Source organism: Hemicordylus capensis, chromosome 1 (assembly GCF_027244095.1).
Source record: "Hemicordylus capensis ecotype Gifberg chromosome 1, rHemCap1.1.pri, whole genome shotgun sequence".
In the NCBI taxonomy this organism is placed as follows: domain Eukaryota; kingdom Metazoa; phylum Chordata; class Lepidosauria; order Squamata; family Cordylidae; genus Hemicordylus; species Hemicordylus capensis.
This window is the reverse complement of record NC_069657.1, coordinates 55,733,039-55,749,415: the sequence shown is the minus strand read 5'-3', so window position 1 is coordinate 55,749,415 and position 16,377 is coordinate 55,733,039. Positions and strand designations below refer to the sequence as shown.

General features: G+C 40.0%; 1 protein-coding gene across 15 annotated transcripts in view; it reads left to right on the top strand.

The window, feature by feature from the left end:
• NPAS3 (neuronal PAS domain protein 3) overlaps positions 1–16,377 on the top strand; it is a 1,129,936-nt gene that overhangs the window by 1,018,913 nt on the left and 94,646 nt on the right. For all 15 annotated transcript variants that reach the window (XM_053282868.1, XM_053282867.1, XM_053282866.1 and 12 more), the window contains one exon: positions 14,101–14,219. In XM_053282868.1, the coding sequence (XP_053138843.1) occupies positions 14,101–14,219 (119 nt within the window). The remainder of the gene's footprint in view (positions 1–14,100; positions 14,220–16,377) is intronic.

The window sequence follows — 16,377 nt, the reverse complement described above, 5'->3', positions numbered from 1 at the left end:
AAGCATTAAAGAAGACAGCTGCTCATGCTGTGATATGCGCTAAACAGCCTGAAGGATGGAAAAAAATATATTTGTAGCTCATAATAACTATTGACCTTTCTGATATACAATGTTCTCCGTGTTAGCTATTCTGTTCTATCAACAGTGAAGATTGAACATGACTTCTTAATAGAAAACATGGGGTTTCAAGCTGCCTTCACAAAGGTGTTTATGTATTGTTATTTTTTACGGTAGTACAAAGACTAAGTCCTGGTGCCCTTTGTCTGACATCACAGTGTAGTAAAAAAAAAAAAGGAAGGAAAAAAGGGCCTCACTCTTATGGACTGCTTTATAAGAGGAATTGGCTCATAACCATTTTATGGTTGTGATAAAAGCATTGCCACACTCTGTCCTGTATGGATGTACAGGAAGTTGAATCCTAAAGTACCCCAGGAGCACAAAGTGCATTTTCCTCAAGAAATAGATCCCTCAAGTGGCTGCATTTATAGGTGCTTTGTAAAAAGATTTAAAATGTTCACCTTTTTTTGTATTCATGCTATTTGTTCTTTGGAGTGCCACAGCCTGCTGCATAATATTTTGTGCTGGGTGTCATGTACTCTCAAAGGCTAGCTTTATGATGCTCCATCCCTCCCCCCCACCTCTTTGAACTCTATGCTTTGGAAGTGTTGCAGAAACACCCACCGGTAGCAGCTTGACTTTGACACTGTACATATTTCCCCAGGGTGGTATCTTCCAACACTAGCTGTGAGTAGCGAAGTCGCTTAAATGCTCTTCACGCCCTCAGGGGAGAACCTCACCAAGAAGCAAACTCCTGTTTGGCATATGAAAATCTGGAATGGAAGCTTTTTTAGTACAGCCTGTAAATTACAGGCAGAATGGCAATGGTAGGCAACAACACAAAGATTTTGTGGGCTTTAAAAATGGTTTTTATCTCTTTCCAGCTCTTCCTGTGTTTATTGTGTTTTTATGCCATGTGCTGGGAAGGATTTTTTAGTGGACCAATAGTGGCTGTTCTGAATCACAGTTCTTCTCCCACCTCTAGTGTGCCAGTTAATGATTCACCAGATACTAAATAACAGCTTAAAAACTTCACGAACTGGATGGGGGACACCCTGATCCAGCTAGGACAAAAGCGTTACAGTTTCAGTACATCTTTAGAACTCTCTCAATCACATGGCTGGACTATAACATTAAGCAGTCACAATTTATGAGAGTAATTCTAAAGAATGAAGCATCCCATATCCTTGTTCAGATATCTACAAGTCCAAGAAAGATAAACTCAGTTGCATCTTATTCAGAACATTTGCTTAGGTCTTAAACATGAGATCCTTTCTTCAGGGGGGAAAACTGCACAGTGAGTTCAGTGCAAACTTTGCAAACAGAGTCAGGACTTAACAACAACAACAACAATAATAAAATAAAAAACTTTATTTGTTTGCTGCCCCATAACAAATTGTTCTCTGGGTGGCTCACAACAGAGGATTAAAACAACAACAGAAGATTAAAAAATGAATATACTAAAGGGGACAAGACATCCTTACAAAATACATCTTATTCTAACCAAATACTTTGCATGAAGAATAGCCAGTACCAAGATGTGGCAAAAGAAATATAATAGTACATGGCACTAAGAGGGTAATCTAACACGAACATCTTTGGGTTATCGGAGTGACTTACAGGTTCTGCCAGCAACACATATGGCCTGATCATCCCAGTTAATCTATATAATTCTGCTTTCCATTTAAAGTGTGTGGTATGTTAGTATCACTGAGTGCTCTCCAGTTCAACTGTTAATTAAAACTAACAAAAAACAATCCCGACAAATTATTGATATTTCTGGATTCTTTGCACTGAGTTGGGAATTAGACCAGATAGCCTATAAGCTCCCTTTCAGTTCTGTGATTCTGTGACTGTAAGCATTTTCTAATGGCATTTTCAAAAACACTTACTGTATGGTTAAATATGTGTTTTATACACACACACATCTTTGTCTCTTGTATTGTGCTAATAAAAGATATATTCATTCATTCATTCATTGAATTTCTATACCACTCTCAGGGTGGTTTAGATTAAAACAAAACAATTAAAACCAATTAACAATTAAAACCAGAAACTATAGAACACCATAAAATAATTAACAATTAAAACATTCAAAACAGTTTAAAAACCCTGGAAAATCAGGTTATAGCAAGTTAAAAACATTTACAAGAAATTAAAAACCCTGGCAGGCCAGGCCAAATAGGTAGGTTTTAAGGGATCACCTGAAGACCAGTAATGAATTCAAATTATGGATTTCTGCAGGAAGTACATTCCACAACTCAGGAGCAGCTACAGAGAAGGCCCGCCTCTGAGTCGTCACCAGACGTACTGGTGGTAACTGGAGACGGACCTCCTCAGATGACCTTAACGTGCGGTGGGGATCATGCAGAAGAAGGTGCTCTCTAAGGTAACCTGGACCTAAGCAGTTCAGGACTTTAAAGGTAATAACCAGCACTTTGTATTTTGCCCAGAAACATATTGGCAGCCAACATATCTCATATGTTACCAGATGTGCTCTGAAGCATGCTAGTTACCACCCTTCGTGACTGTGCTTTGGCTTAATATGGGAGACTTTTCTCAACTTAGTGCAAACCTGCATAACGACGAAGTATAAATTAATGTACTGGGAAAGCTGACCATGGAAACACCTATGTGAGAGTATTCAGAAGGGCACAATCAAGCACAGACACATTTCTTGGAAGTTTTAATTCTTCCTCCTCTTCCTCCAAGAAAAACTCCAAGAGGGGTTTTTTAATAGCTTCAAAGTAGCCTGAGGGCATGATGCTGGGTGTGTCTATTGTTCTGAGGACAGGGATAGTTTTTAGATAAAAGGTATTGGCGATAGATAGGTTGTGTGCTAAAGATAGTTACCACTGTGAGTGTTCTCTTAGACATTCCTCTTAAAACAAAAGGGCTGAATAAATGTCTTCCAATGGAGGCAGTCTGGACACTCATTTTCAGCATGATTCGATTGAATCTAAGTCTTATCTACGGGAGGTGGGATGCCCTCTGAATGGCCTTGGCTTATCTGGGTGTCTGCTCCTTAGGAGAGGGAATGCATTCCAATTTAAGTGCTCCAAAGCTTCGTCTATTCTGGCGCTCCCTATATGTGCTCCGGGGCTAGATCATTGACTACCCCTTAAAGGAAGATCATTATCCGCAGCCTTGCTAAGGAGCTAACCATTGCCTTTACTACCTAACCTTGCTTTCAAGAAATGTTTCTGTGCTTGATTGTGCCCTTCTGAGTACTCTCGCATCAGAGTGGTATTTTAGTCCTTTGCAATTACACTAAATGATCTAGCGGCACAAGAAAACCTAGCCAGAACGACTCTTAGTAAATCAGAAGAATGCTCTCAGGCAGAGGCTTCCTCGTTAATATAATCATTACCAAGAGTTAGTCTGGGGGTGTACTGGAGTGCAGTTGGGACAGGAGGGCATGGACACACATACCTAAAATCATATATAAGAGCCCTGTTGGATTAGTTTAAGGGTATCTAATGGAGTATGCTGTTTCCCATAGTAACCAACTAAATGCCTCTGGGAAACCTACAAGCAGGAAATGAAAGCATACCTCTCTCCCACCATTGCTCCACTATAATTGGTATTCAGAGGCATACTGCCTCTGTAGTTGGGGGTAGCATATCGCCATCAAGAGTAGTGCTAGTTGCCATCACCACAACTTGTGGCAGCAAATTCCATGGATTGATTGATTGGTGTGTGTGTGTTTTTAGATAGAAACCACCTAATAAAATCTCTCTAAAACCTTGTAATTATGTATTGTGCAAGTACTTCCTTTGTCCAACTTGAACGTCCTGCTGATCAGTTTCATTGAGTCACCCTGGTTCTAGTCTTGTGATAGTGGAAGAAAAAGTATCTGGCCACTTTCTCTACTGGCTACATGAGCAGTGGATTTGAGTTTGTTGAACTCTTCAGAAGGACACATCCTTCTCCTGTAGCTCCAGTGCTTTGTTAGTCTGGATGTCAGCCAGTATTCCAAATGTACAGCACTATACTTTGTATAATGGCATTATAATATTAACATTTTTATTCCCAATCCCTTTCCTAATGATCCCAAGCATAAAATTTGCCATTTTCAAACCTGAACCACACTAAGTTGACATTGTCATTGAGCTATCCATCTCGACCTCAATATTTATTTCCCAGTGAGTCACTGACTGCTCAGACACCACAGACCTATAGTGGGGATATTTTGGGGAGATGGAGTGTTTTGCTCCACTGTGCATCACTTTACACTTTTTAATCACATTTGCAATTTTGTTTCCCTTTCACCCAGTTTGCAAGGATTCTTTTGGAGCACTTTGCAATCCATTTTGGCTTTCACACCTAAATAACTTGGTATTATCTGCAAACCTAGCCACCTCACTGCTTACTCCTAACTCCAGATCATTTATGACCAGACTGAAAAGCTCCAAATACCGATTCTTGGAGGAAACCACTTTTTACTTCCCTGTGTTCTGGAAATTATCCGTTTATCTGGCCTGTGCATTGGAACATCCAGTGTGTTCCAAAGTGACCCGGTCACACAGATGGCCAGTGTGCATGTGTGACGGCCTCCAAAATGGCTGCCACCAGTGCAGAGAAGCTCAGAATGGGCAGAAAATGGCCCAAATCTGGCCATTTGAACTGGTCAGTGGGGATAGGGGGAACCACTGGAGACCCCCCTTTCCATGTCCGTGGCAGCACCCCCCCCCAAAGGTGATGAGTATTTAAATTTCTTTCTACTTTAGAACCCCTGAACTGGCTCAAATTCGAGCTGTTTTGGGGGGAACCAAACATGCTCAGGTTGGTTTATGTCCAGGTCAGACTCGAACCAAACCGGACAAACCAGTTTTGTGCACACCACTAGGCCTTTGGGGACAAGCAACAACATCATAATCGTCATCGTCGTCGTCATTATGTTTGTCATTGTCATTATATCTCTCATACAGTCAATTGAGATCTGTAGGAGAGGCCCTTTTGGTAGTGCCACCATTGGCAGCAGTTCAAGGGGTAGGGGCACGTGAGAGGTTGTTCTCTGTGGTGGCCCCTTGGTTGTGGAATGCCCTCCCCTCTGAGGTGCGCCAAGCTCTGACATTGTGTACATTCAGGACAATGATGAAGACGCACCTCTTTACCCTGGCCTTTGACTAGAGATGTAGTGGTTCTTCATGTCTCAGGCACTGTATTTTTTACTGTATTTTTGATTTTATGATGTTGAATTTTAATTATGTTTTATATTGCTTTTATTGTAACCTGCTCTGAGACCTTTGGGTATAGGGTGGGCTAGAAATGCAAATAAATAATAAACAAATTATCAATATCATTATTTGTCTGTGTAAACTGCTTTGAGATTTTTTTTTCCACTGAAAAGTGGTTTACTACTACTATGACAACTACGATTACTACTACTACTACTACTACTACTACTACTACTACTATTACCAACAACAACACCAGTTACCAGCTCATGATATATCTCATGACTGCTAGGTTTACTTAAAAGACTTTAGTGAGGAATTTTGTCAAAAGGTTTTTGAAAGTCCAAGGGCAGGATTCGGATATGCAGCCCTCAGGGACAAAATGGTGGGTTGCATATATAACTTGAGGGAAGGGGAGATCAATGCAAATCACCCCCCCCTACTTCAGAAGTAAGCATGCAGCTTATTCCGCCCCCGCCCCCCCGCCATCCTTCTTTGAGCTCAGCATGTGCAGCATTAGTGTGGATTAATTATGGTTCTGCTGAGAAGTCCAGTCCGCCTAGTGTTTTGGTGGACATAATGAGATATTATAGCTTCTTTGACATTCAGAGACACTCCACCCACAGTGCACCCCGTCTGTCCTTATAGAGTTTTTATCCAGGAATAACCATATCCCACTGGTTTTCTACATTCTACCAGGATTTTGATATGTCCACTGTATTCTCATTTGTAGCCAAGCATTCCAGCTCTCTCATCATGGCTCAGAGGTTTCCAATATATTCTATCTATCTATCTAACATATTTTTATACTGCCCAAAATGCAAGTTCTATGGGTGGTTTACAAGACAATAAAAAGTACCAATAAAAAGATTAAAACATTTCAACAATTAAAATTAAAAAAGTTAAAACTATTAAAACAAAATTAAAACACAATTAAAACAGTATTTAATTAAATAAATTAAATAGTATCTAATTTAATTAATTTATTGCCTTTCTTCATACATTTTCCTGTTCGTTTTGATCTTCCTGACAAAGGGTTGAGCATGTCTGCTCCACCTGTGGGTGGGGGTTCTCTGGAGGGAAAGAGAAACCAATAGGAGCAGTTCAGAGCCTTCACCTCTGAATCGTAGCCACAAATAAATGAGAGGCCAGAGAGGAAACCAATATCAGCTGGCCTGTGTTACCACAAGTATTACCACACCTGTGGCCAATGGGAGCTCCCTCCCCTTGACCTTTTAAGGAAGCAGGTGGAGTGGGGGGGGGGGAGAAAGGAGGACTCAGGCTATGCTTTCTAGCATAGTGCAGAAGCAGGAAGAAACTCTTCAGACATGGGGAAGGCCATGCTATCTCCCGTCCAATCCCAGTGAACATCAAGGAAAGAGGGGCAGGGCCATGAGGAAGTGAGCCACAGATTGTCCTCAGGGGAGAAAGCCATCTGCATCCTTTCTAATAAAGGTACTGCTGAACATGCTACTGATTTCTGGTATTATAGTCTCTTATTCATGGATGTGCACCACCCTCAGGAAGCCTTTAATGTGGAGAGAAGAAACTGATGGGTTACAAGAACTTCACACCTTATTAAAATTATAATTCCTTACTCTTTTCAATACAGGTAGCCCTAGTTATCCATGGGAGTTCCATCCTCACCTATAAGCGTGAATACAGAAACCACAAATAACAAAACTTTGAGTCAATGGCAATTGGGGGTTAAGTTCCAAACCAAAAGGGGAGGGCAAAAAAGCAAGGGGGCAGAAATAAGAGAAGAAAAGGACAGAACATTATTCTCCGGCAATGCCTCCCCAAACCCTGAAAATGGTTGAATATTCGCCAGTTTTCTTTTTAAAAAATAGCCACAAAATGACTCTTGGCTGGAAAATGTCAGCTGGAAATGACATCAGAAATCATTTGAGTGGTCACTTCTAGCCACTCAAAACCATAGATAGATGAATTTTGCTTATTTTCCTACCCACACATAATGAAACTGGGTCTCTAAGACCCAGTTGCAGATATGTGAAACCATGGATACGGAATCCGAAGATAGTAAGGGTCACCTGTGGAAGCATTATATTTTTCTTATTATTTTCTATCATTTACCTAACTTCTCAGGGAAATATCCACTAGGATTCCAAGAACTGTTTCTTAGGTGCCAGTGCCAAAACCCAAGAAGACAATGTAGTCAGAATTAGTTTTACTGATGAGTTTTGCTTTACACTTTTCAACACAGAATTTTACTGCTCATTCATTAGCCACTCTCCCTGCATTATGAGATCCTCAAGGATTTAAGCATTGTGCTGCATGGAACAGAGCAGCCTAGTGCTCACCTGAGAATCAAGTTTATAAATTAATTGCTGCTCCTGCTTGATATTACGCACTCTGGCTTGCCATGGAAAGCTGAAAGATGATTACAGCTGTGAACTGTATTACCAACCACACCCCCATGCGTCCTCCAACCATTTATTCTGGGAGGAAGTCAAGAGTCTGGCAGGGAGATGCAGCACAATATTCCCTCACCTCCTAACTGACTGTACCATATTCTTTCACAGAATCCTTTTAGATGGGCAACGTGCATTCATCTTAAAAACTCTCTTCCGACCTCATCTCTTCTGAAGGTTTCTCTGTTCACATTAAAAAGCATCAGCTTTCATTTCTCTTCCTCCATTGTTCGTTTTCATGATGCACCTTTGAGTAATACGAATTTATATTTATCTATAGAATATTTGTACCTGTTTTATATCTTCTGGATCGTTTAAGGTAGTATTTAATGTGTGTGAGAGGGGGAGGGGAGAGAGAGACTTTCTAGTTAAGGATCAATGTCATAATTATTTCAGGTTGTATGCATCCATGCATCTGACATAGATTATATGATACCCATCCTCCTCACCTCCACACTCCAGATAAGCCCATGCTACTGACCATGCCAGTATGTAAGGTGCTCTGATCTAGAAACCATATCTTGACAACTAGCCTATTTGCAGGCAAAACACTAAACACTTCAATTCTCTCAAGCTGAAGCATTTGCTTATCTTCACAAAATGCACCTTTTCAGCCAGTGGTTCAACTATGTTCTTTTGTTTATTCTTTATCTTTTCTTTCCTAAGGAGCTAGGTCAGATTCTGGCCATCAGAATCATTTCAGGCCTGTTGTGCTTCTCAGTCTTGTCTGTATTTATTGTCATGGTTATTGTTATGGGATAGGTATGATTTCCACGGTCTGATTTATAAGATAAGTGTTGCTTCTCATGTGTGCAATAGTCTACCAAATGATTTATTGCTATGATGGGTGGTAAATTCTGAATCCTGCAAATACCATAAGCATATATTTTATCCTGATGTCATTCAGATTATCAGCCCTTTTAAATAATGGTAAGATGTTATTAAATTACTTGAGTAAAAGTAGCTCTTAGAATATATTCTATAATATGCATATCATAGAATATATTCTAAGAGCTACTGTTTTCTATCTCCTGTCTCTCTGCTGCATAGTTGTTGTCTTTCTCCTTGTTCAATGCTATACACAGATTTATTTTAACTACTATGGTGGAGGAGACAGAATCAGGAATTGTTGGAGTGGCTGGCAGGCTAAATGCATAATCAACGAAAGGTGAGCACTGGTTCATAATTGAGTAGGCAGTCTACAGGGCAAAGGCTGCAGTGTAGTTGGAATGCAGGCAGGCAAGGAGGATACTGTAGTTCCTCCAGCAGCAGTAGTTTAATTTTTGTTGTGAAGACAACTTTCAGACTAAGGAGTGAGGCTGCTTTCTAGGTATTTATACAGCAAGCAACTACATAGGCATATGTGTCACCTGACAACTACTTAATCAGTTTGGATATGTCAACTGAGCAAAGAGACACTTTCTAAAGTGGTGATTCTCTTATATTTAGCAGGGGAAGAGGAATTGGCCCTATCCAACCCTAGCACAGCATCCTTCCAGTGGCTGCTGGTATCTGCCTTATGTTTCTTTTTAGATTGTGAGCTCTTTGGGGACAGGGGTAGGGATGTGCAAACCGGTTTGAACTCAAACCAGTTCGATTTCAAACCAGGGTGATTCAATGGTTCGAATTTGAACCAAACCAGCCATCAGGTTCGAGCTGCAGGTTCGAATTCAAACCAAACTGGGGGTGGTTCGATTCAAACTGGTTAGAACTGGTTTGAACCTCCAAAAGTGGGTGGGGTGGTAGCTGGCACCCATGGGTACCTACCACCCAAACCCCAAAGCAATCGGACACTCGTACAATTTTTAAAGAATTTTTGAAAATTATTTTTATTTTTCTCTTATAGGGTATAATGGGACGCGAACCAGCCCATTATCCTCTATTGTGGATCCCCCATGGATGACAACAACCACCCAAACCCCGAAGCAATCAGACACTCCTACAATTTTTTATGAATATTTGAATTATTTTTCTCATAGGGTATAATGGGACCCAAACCAGCCCATTATCGCCTATTGTGGAGCACCTAGGGGCACAAAAGTGGGGTGGGTGGTAGGCATCCAGGGGTGCCTACCACCCGCAAAACCCCAAGGCAATCGGACACTCCTCTGATTATTGGTGAATTTTAAAAGTATTTTTGAATTCCTCATAGGGAATAATGAGGATTGCAGCAAATGTCTAGCTTCATGTCGGGGGGAAAGTGGTGTCCTAGAGTGGAGTGTGGTGGGTGGTAGTGCCCAAGGAGGGCAAGGAAGCTATCAAAATTATTTGAAAGGAATTGGGCAAAAGGCTGATTTCTAAGTGATTTTTGAAGTTTACGCGTCTTTAAGGTTTTTCTCCATAAAGAAACATGGAGGTGTCAGCAAATGTATAGCTTCACGTCAGGGGCAAAGGGGTGGCCTAGAGCAGAGTGTTGTGGGTGGTAGTGCCCAAGGGGGGCAAGGAAGCTATCAGAATTATTTGAAAGGAATTGGGCAAAGGGCTGATTTTTAAGTGATTTTTGAAGTTTATGTGTCTTCAAGGTTAGCAATGAGAGTGGATTCATGGTTTGTCATTGAAAATCTTATATGCTATCAAAGAATCTACACTCAGAACACTTCAGAAACAACAAAACTCAGTACCCCATGGGTTAGCAACCCATGGGGGTGGTTAGCACCCTCTGTGCACTACACCACTACTCACTGTGGGCCAGCCCAGCACCCCACAAGTGGCTTTAAGGTTTTTCTCCACAGGGAAGAATGGAGGTTTCAGCAGCCCCATAACTGCACTTGGGGGGTTCTGGGGTGGCCCAGAGCAAGGGTGCCAACCACCCACATGGTTTGCTAACCCATGGGGTACTGGGTTTTGTTGTTTCTGAAGTGTTCTGAGTATAAACACTTCAGCAAACAGTGCGGCTGGGAGTTTGCCTGTAAATGGGGCTGAGTGGCTAGGGCACCAGGTGCGGCCCCTGATTGGCGGTGGCCCAGGTTCTTCAAACTCGTTTGCTAAATGGTGGCTCCACCCCTGTACAGTAACAAAATTACAGACCTCCATGGAAGGTTTTGCATAAATGTGGAGTCTGAGACTGCTCCATTGTGTGTGGTGCATGGAGTTGTATGGTGTATTGTTAAGAAGAGATGTTTGATTGTGATGACTTCTAGTAAAGAGAGGCAATGTGTATACAAGGCCTAGTACATTTGTCGCTGTAAGAATTCAGTGGAGACTCTGAACCCAATCACATGCTCCCTAAAGCCCATTCCAATTCATCCCTGCTGAAGCCTCCACATTATTTTCACAAGTGGAAAACTATATTTAAGTTTTGGTAGTTCACAAATTCCTTCAAATGTAAGTAATCAGTTCAAAGACAGCTATTTAATAAACTAACATCTTTAATCAAATAGGGCATTTTTTTAAAAAAAGATAAGCTGGATGTTCAGGTAAGCTGAGGATAGGGTGGCCTAGGAAAAGCTTCTCTAAAGAGTGGGTTTTGAAGAATCTAAATGAAGGACATATATCATTTTTGCAAATGTTGGATATTGAACCAGCAAACCATAACTTTAAGCATATTTACAGATTTGTTGTGTTTGATTCATGTATGATAGGTTGTTAGCCATTATACTACATGGAATATCCATGCTGAGGGGCAGTTCCTGGGGGACAAACCATGGGGAAAGGCTGGTTCCCATGAGCCCTGTTTGTGAGTTTCCTGAAAATAGCTGGCTGTTTGAAAAAGGATGCTGAATTAGGTGGACCTTTGGTCTGATCCAACAGAGCTCTTCGTATGTTCTTAATTAACACTACTTCTGTGTATTTAAGTAATTACCATTAACAGCACATGGTGGCATATTTTGCTTGGTGCCTATGCTAGGTCATAATGTACTGGACTACAGAGCAGCTGCACATGTTAAGCTGAATCTAACATTTACTCACTCAGCGGGAAGAACACATGCTGTGGTTTCTTAATGTACACTTTAAGCACCGTACTGTAGAGTGCTGTGTAATAACAGTAATAATTAACAGCAAGCCTCTTGCTGCCAGTACTGCTTATGAACCTTTTTGTGGTTTCAGGGTTCCAGTAACCTTGATCCTGATCATATATTTCCTTGCTTTGAAACTTCCATTTCTTAGATGTTGCAAACACGATATTGCTGAATGGAACTGCAATGCTGAAGCCAGGTTTGTGGCATGGTTTCTGATGGCTTCACGTTTGTTCTGGTCTCCAAGGACCAGCACCAATAAATGTGAAAGAGACAACAGCAGATTGGCATACTTTTCCATTTCCACCAGGATGGAAGGGAAAAAATGCTCTAAATTAAGTCTAACCTTAAATGTATAATCTGTCCTTGGGAAGAAGAAAAAAAAGGATATAGCATCTTCGAGCTCTCGGCATCCCTTACGAGAAAAAATTGGTTCTAAGGGTCTCTGATCTTGTGTTTTAGTAAAATAGAACTGCACGGCTGACTGACAGTTCTGATCTAAAGCATTTACGTTTAAGTTTTGATCTCTCTGCTTTTGATTAAAACTAATGAGCTCATTTAATTCAAAATGGGAATCTCTGATAAGAGAAATAAGGTTGATGTGATTGGATTAGAGGGGCAAATTAAACTCTTAGAGCAGAAGTTTGTGCTTATATAGTGTATTAAAAAGCTGTTGGCGTATTATGGCGTGTTAGATGATGAGAAAAATTTCATAGTAATTCATATTTAATCAGAAGAAATGAAAGTACTAAATATAACATGGCTCTGCTTTTCCCTCGAGTGATAAAGAGCTGTACATTTAAAATGACATGGAATTCATGCTCTCTAAAACAAAAAAAAAAGTCTTAAGAAAGACGCTAAAGAAAGGGGCATTCTTGTCAGTGGATTCATCACAACAGAGTTAAAATACTGTAAATACAAAGTAAACGTGGCCACATCAGAACAAAGTATATGCAAGTTAATATCAATATCATGAGACACTTTTCAAAACACCGGGAAAAGTCTCTGCTAATAATTAGGTACATTCCTTTTAAAAGACACTAATAAAATCTTTTTCTTTAACTCTGCTAATATGTTTTATTATCAATATGGTTAATCTTTAAGATTTGCTTCACATCTCATTAATTATTTTAGGCAACAGAAGTGTGATAGCATTTAAGCAAAAACACTCTTGCATAACATTTATACCCATTTTCAGCCAGAATGCTGCTGAGTGCTACCACTCCCACCCCTGAACCTTTCCAACTTACATATGAATGACCAACAATAGTGAGAGAAAGCATAGGAGGTTCCTTAGCAATCACCCAAGTTAACCACAACTATTTTCATGCTGGCCTAGGTATAAGGGCTGAAAGTAATAATGAGCCCGCTTTATCTCAGCAGCCTGTAGGATATATATTTAATAAATAAATGGGTAGCTTAATGAGTCATACAGCATCTGGAGCCAATCCTAATGCAGGAGGTGTACTTTAGTAATTATTTTTATTTTTATTTCCACTTTTCAACAGAAATATTCTCAAAGCTGTTTACATTTTTTAAAAAATAAGAAGAAACTGGTTCCCTTTCCCCAAAGGGTTCGCAATCTAAAAAGAAACACAAGGTAGACACCTGCAACGGCTGCTGGGATTGAATAGGGACAGTTGCTCTTTCCCTGCAAAATATGAAGAGAATCAGCATTTGAAAGGTGCCTTTTTGCCCAGTTAGCATATAGTAATACATATTATATTTTTCTAGTTTGCATTTACTATTTCCACGCAGCCAGTACATAGTGTTAGAGTGACCCAATATATTGCAACGCCATCACTGTGGAAAGTATGAGTGAAATACATCCTCTCTAATAAAACGCTTGGTGTCCGTCCATGGACGGACACCAAGCGTGTGTTTGTGCCTTCCTCGGCGATTCTGAGCATGCGCGAAGTTGAGCATGCCGAAGCATGCGCGAAGTTGAGCATGCCGAGCATGCCATATTCAACGGGCTAAAATTTACTTGTATGTTTATGAATGTACTCTTGTCACCTTTCACTTTGATTGCCCTAGCTCTTCTGTCACGTTATCTCATCTGATCACCAATAAGCTTTTAGTACCCTGCAGGATCAAAATAACTCAGTAATCCACTTTAACATTGAAATATTGTGGAAGGCAGATCCTACAGATGTGGTTATCTTAAAGATCAGAATACAAACATACACTCTATCTGTCTGTCTGTCTGTCTTAGTTTTATACATGAAAACCCAGTTCTAGACCCATGAAAAAAGCAGTCAAAAAGTTGAAAAATATTTGAGTTACATAAAATTCTAGGCAATAACTTTAAGTTTTAGCTTACTTATATGTCCCATGTCTGCTCGTGAATGATTAAAAATGAATAAGTAATCACTCACAAGTGGACATGCTCAATGGTTAAACCGATAAAATAATGCCAAAGGGACTTTGTATAAATTAAATAATCTATGAATACATCTTTTCTTTCTGTTCTAGTGGAATCCACAAGCCCCAGCCTACTTACAACAGACAACAATCTAGAGCGTTCTTTTTTCATCCGGATGAAATCTACCCTGACTAAGCGAGGTGTGCACATCAAATCTTCAGGATATAAGGTAAATTTCGGTTTTGTCTTAAGAGTACTGTAGTTAGAATTTTCTTCTGCTATCAAAGGGAGGTGCGATAACTAAATAAATAGCATACTTGACCATATTCCTTATTTCTAGATATCTGCCAAATCTGAACCTTCAGAGTTTGTCAGAGGTTATTTAATTTTATTTAACAGAAATTAGCTAGGAGATTATTTATTTATTTCCAGTTAGTATTTATTTCTTAAATTTGTGTTACTTACTCAGCTTTGAAGAAACTGGCTATATTGGCTATAAACAATAAATTTTCCTACCAGTTCTGGATTGAAGTTCTTGGGTAAGTGGTAACCTTGTACACTAGTTTAAGAAAGTAAAAAACAGCGAGGGGTGATGCTTGCAAAGTCCCTCCATCACATAAAAAACTAGCATTCTTTAGCCTCTTTGACGACATGCGACAATAATTGACGGTTAATTTTCTTGCCATTTTATTTCCAGTTGCTTAACTCTATACTAGGGTTGCACTTGGGTAATGCTGTTGCACTAGTGGAAGGACATACCACTCTGATGTTGCCCACAGAAAGGAACATCTGTTCCAGACTAGTGATTGTGCTAGCAAAACATGCTGACAAGGTGCACAACTTTAAATATGTTGCTTTGCACAACCTTATATATGTCAGGTTTTTGTTTTATTTTTTGTTCTGTTGTTTTGTTCTATTTTTGAGCATGCAGAAGAGTACCAAAACTTTATAAGTGTGTGCATTTTCTCTCATTGCACTAGCGCAACGCTAATCTGGATGTCAGCCATTGCCTACTTCATGGGCCATTGCTGCAAGATCTTTCATTTCATAATGCAGCTTATTTTATTATGTTTCCATCCTGTTCATTAAAATCAATCTAGTTTTTCTTATTTTCTGTGAGATTAAGAACTCTGCGAGTATTAGTCACTAAGGGCATTTGCAGACTCTCATTTTTGTTGATGGTCAACATCCTCCCCCCCCCATGCCATATATGACTAAACATGCACAATTCTTGTGATCAGTTGGAATGACTCGCCTTGCATTCGTCGTTCTCACTTACACTGTGATCAGTGTTTCCTCTAATTTTTCCCCATTAGTGAGCCGAATGGGTTTTGTTCGGGGTGGCAGTATCAAGGCAGTGTGCGCACATGTACATTATTATCTGCCACTATAGATACAACCCATCCATACACCATAAATATGGAAGGAAAGAAGTGTACTTTACAAGTCTATTTATCTGTCTTAAAAGCAATTGTATTTGCCATTGGAGGTTAAAATTGGCCACAATTATTATTATTCTCTGTGGCCATCCCTCTTCTTTGCAACACTCTAACCCCCCCCCCCCCAGATTCGTTCAGCCCTCTCCCTGTTTTGCCAGGTGTTTGCCCTTTAATAATAATAATAATTATTATTATTATTATTATTTTAATTAACTGTTATTGGTATTGTTGTTCACTGCCTAGAGTCTTTGGAGGAGGTGGTATATAAGAAAATTTTAATTAATTAATTAATTAATTAATAATAAACTAAAAATTGTCTGTTTATTTAAATGTGAGTTCAAGCTTGCTTTCATGTTCTTATCCTGTGAAATTCCTGAGTGTTAGTTGCCCCTATAATTTGATAGTCACACAATAGGCTTCCCATTTTCTTCCAAATATCCTGGAGCTAATGCAGGCCTTAGATTAACAAAATTAGCTGCTTGTCAAGATCGGAGTGTTAAATAAGGCCCTAGGTACTTAAAATAACAAGGCCCTCTCTGTGGGCTTGGGCCCACAGGGCCTGCCTGAGGTCCACAGCCTCCCCACATTTTGATAATTAAACCCTTTCATGCTCTCTAAGAGTATCCAACACTCTCCTCCTCACAAGTTTGATTCACTTCTAAAAATGAATCTCCTTTTTCTCCTGCAATCAATACCCAGTTGAGAACCAGTGTGATGTAGTGGTTAGAGTGCTAGCATTGGGGGATTGAGTTCCCCAGTCACACGTGAAACCCACTGTGGGACTTTAGGTGAGACTGACACACACACACTCTCTCTCTCTCCTCCAAACCTGCCTCTCAGGATTTTGCGAGGATAAAAGTCTGGAGAAAGAACAGGATATGTGTCATAATAAAATATATGTATATGTGTGTGGAGGAACAGCTATCCCACCACACTACCATGGGTGAC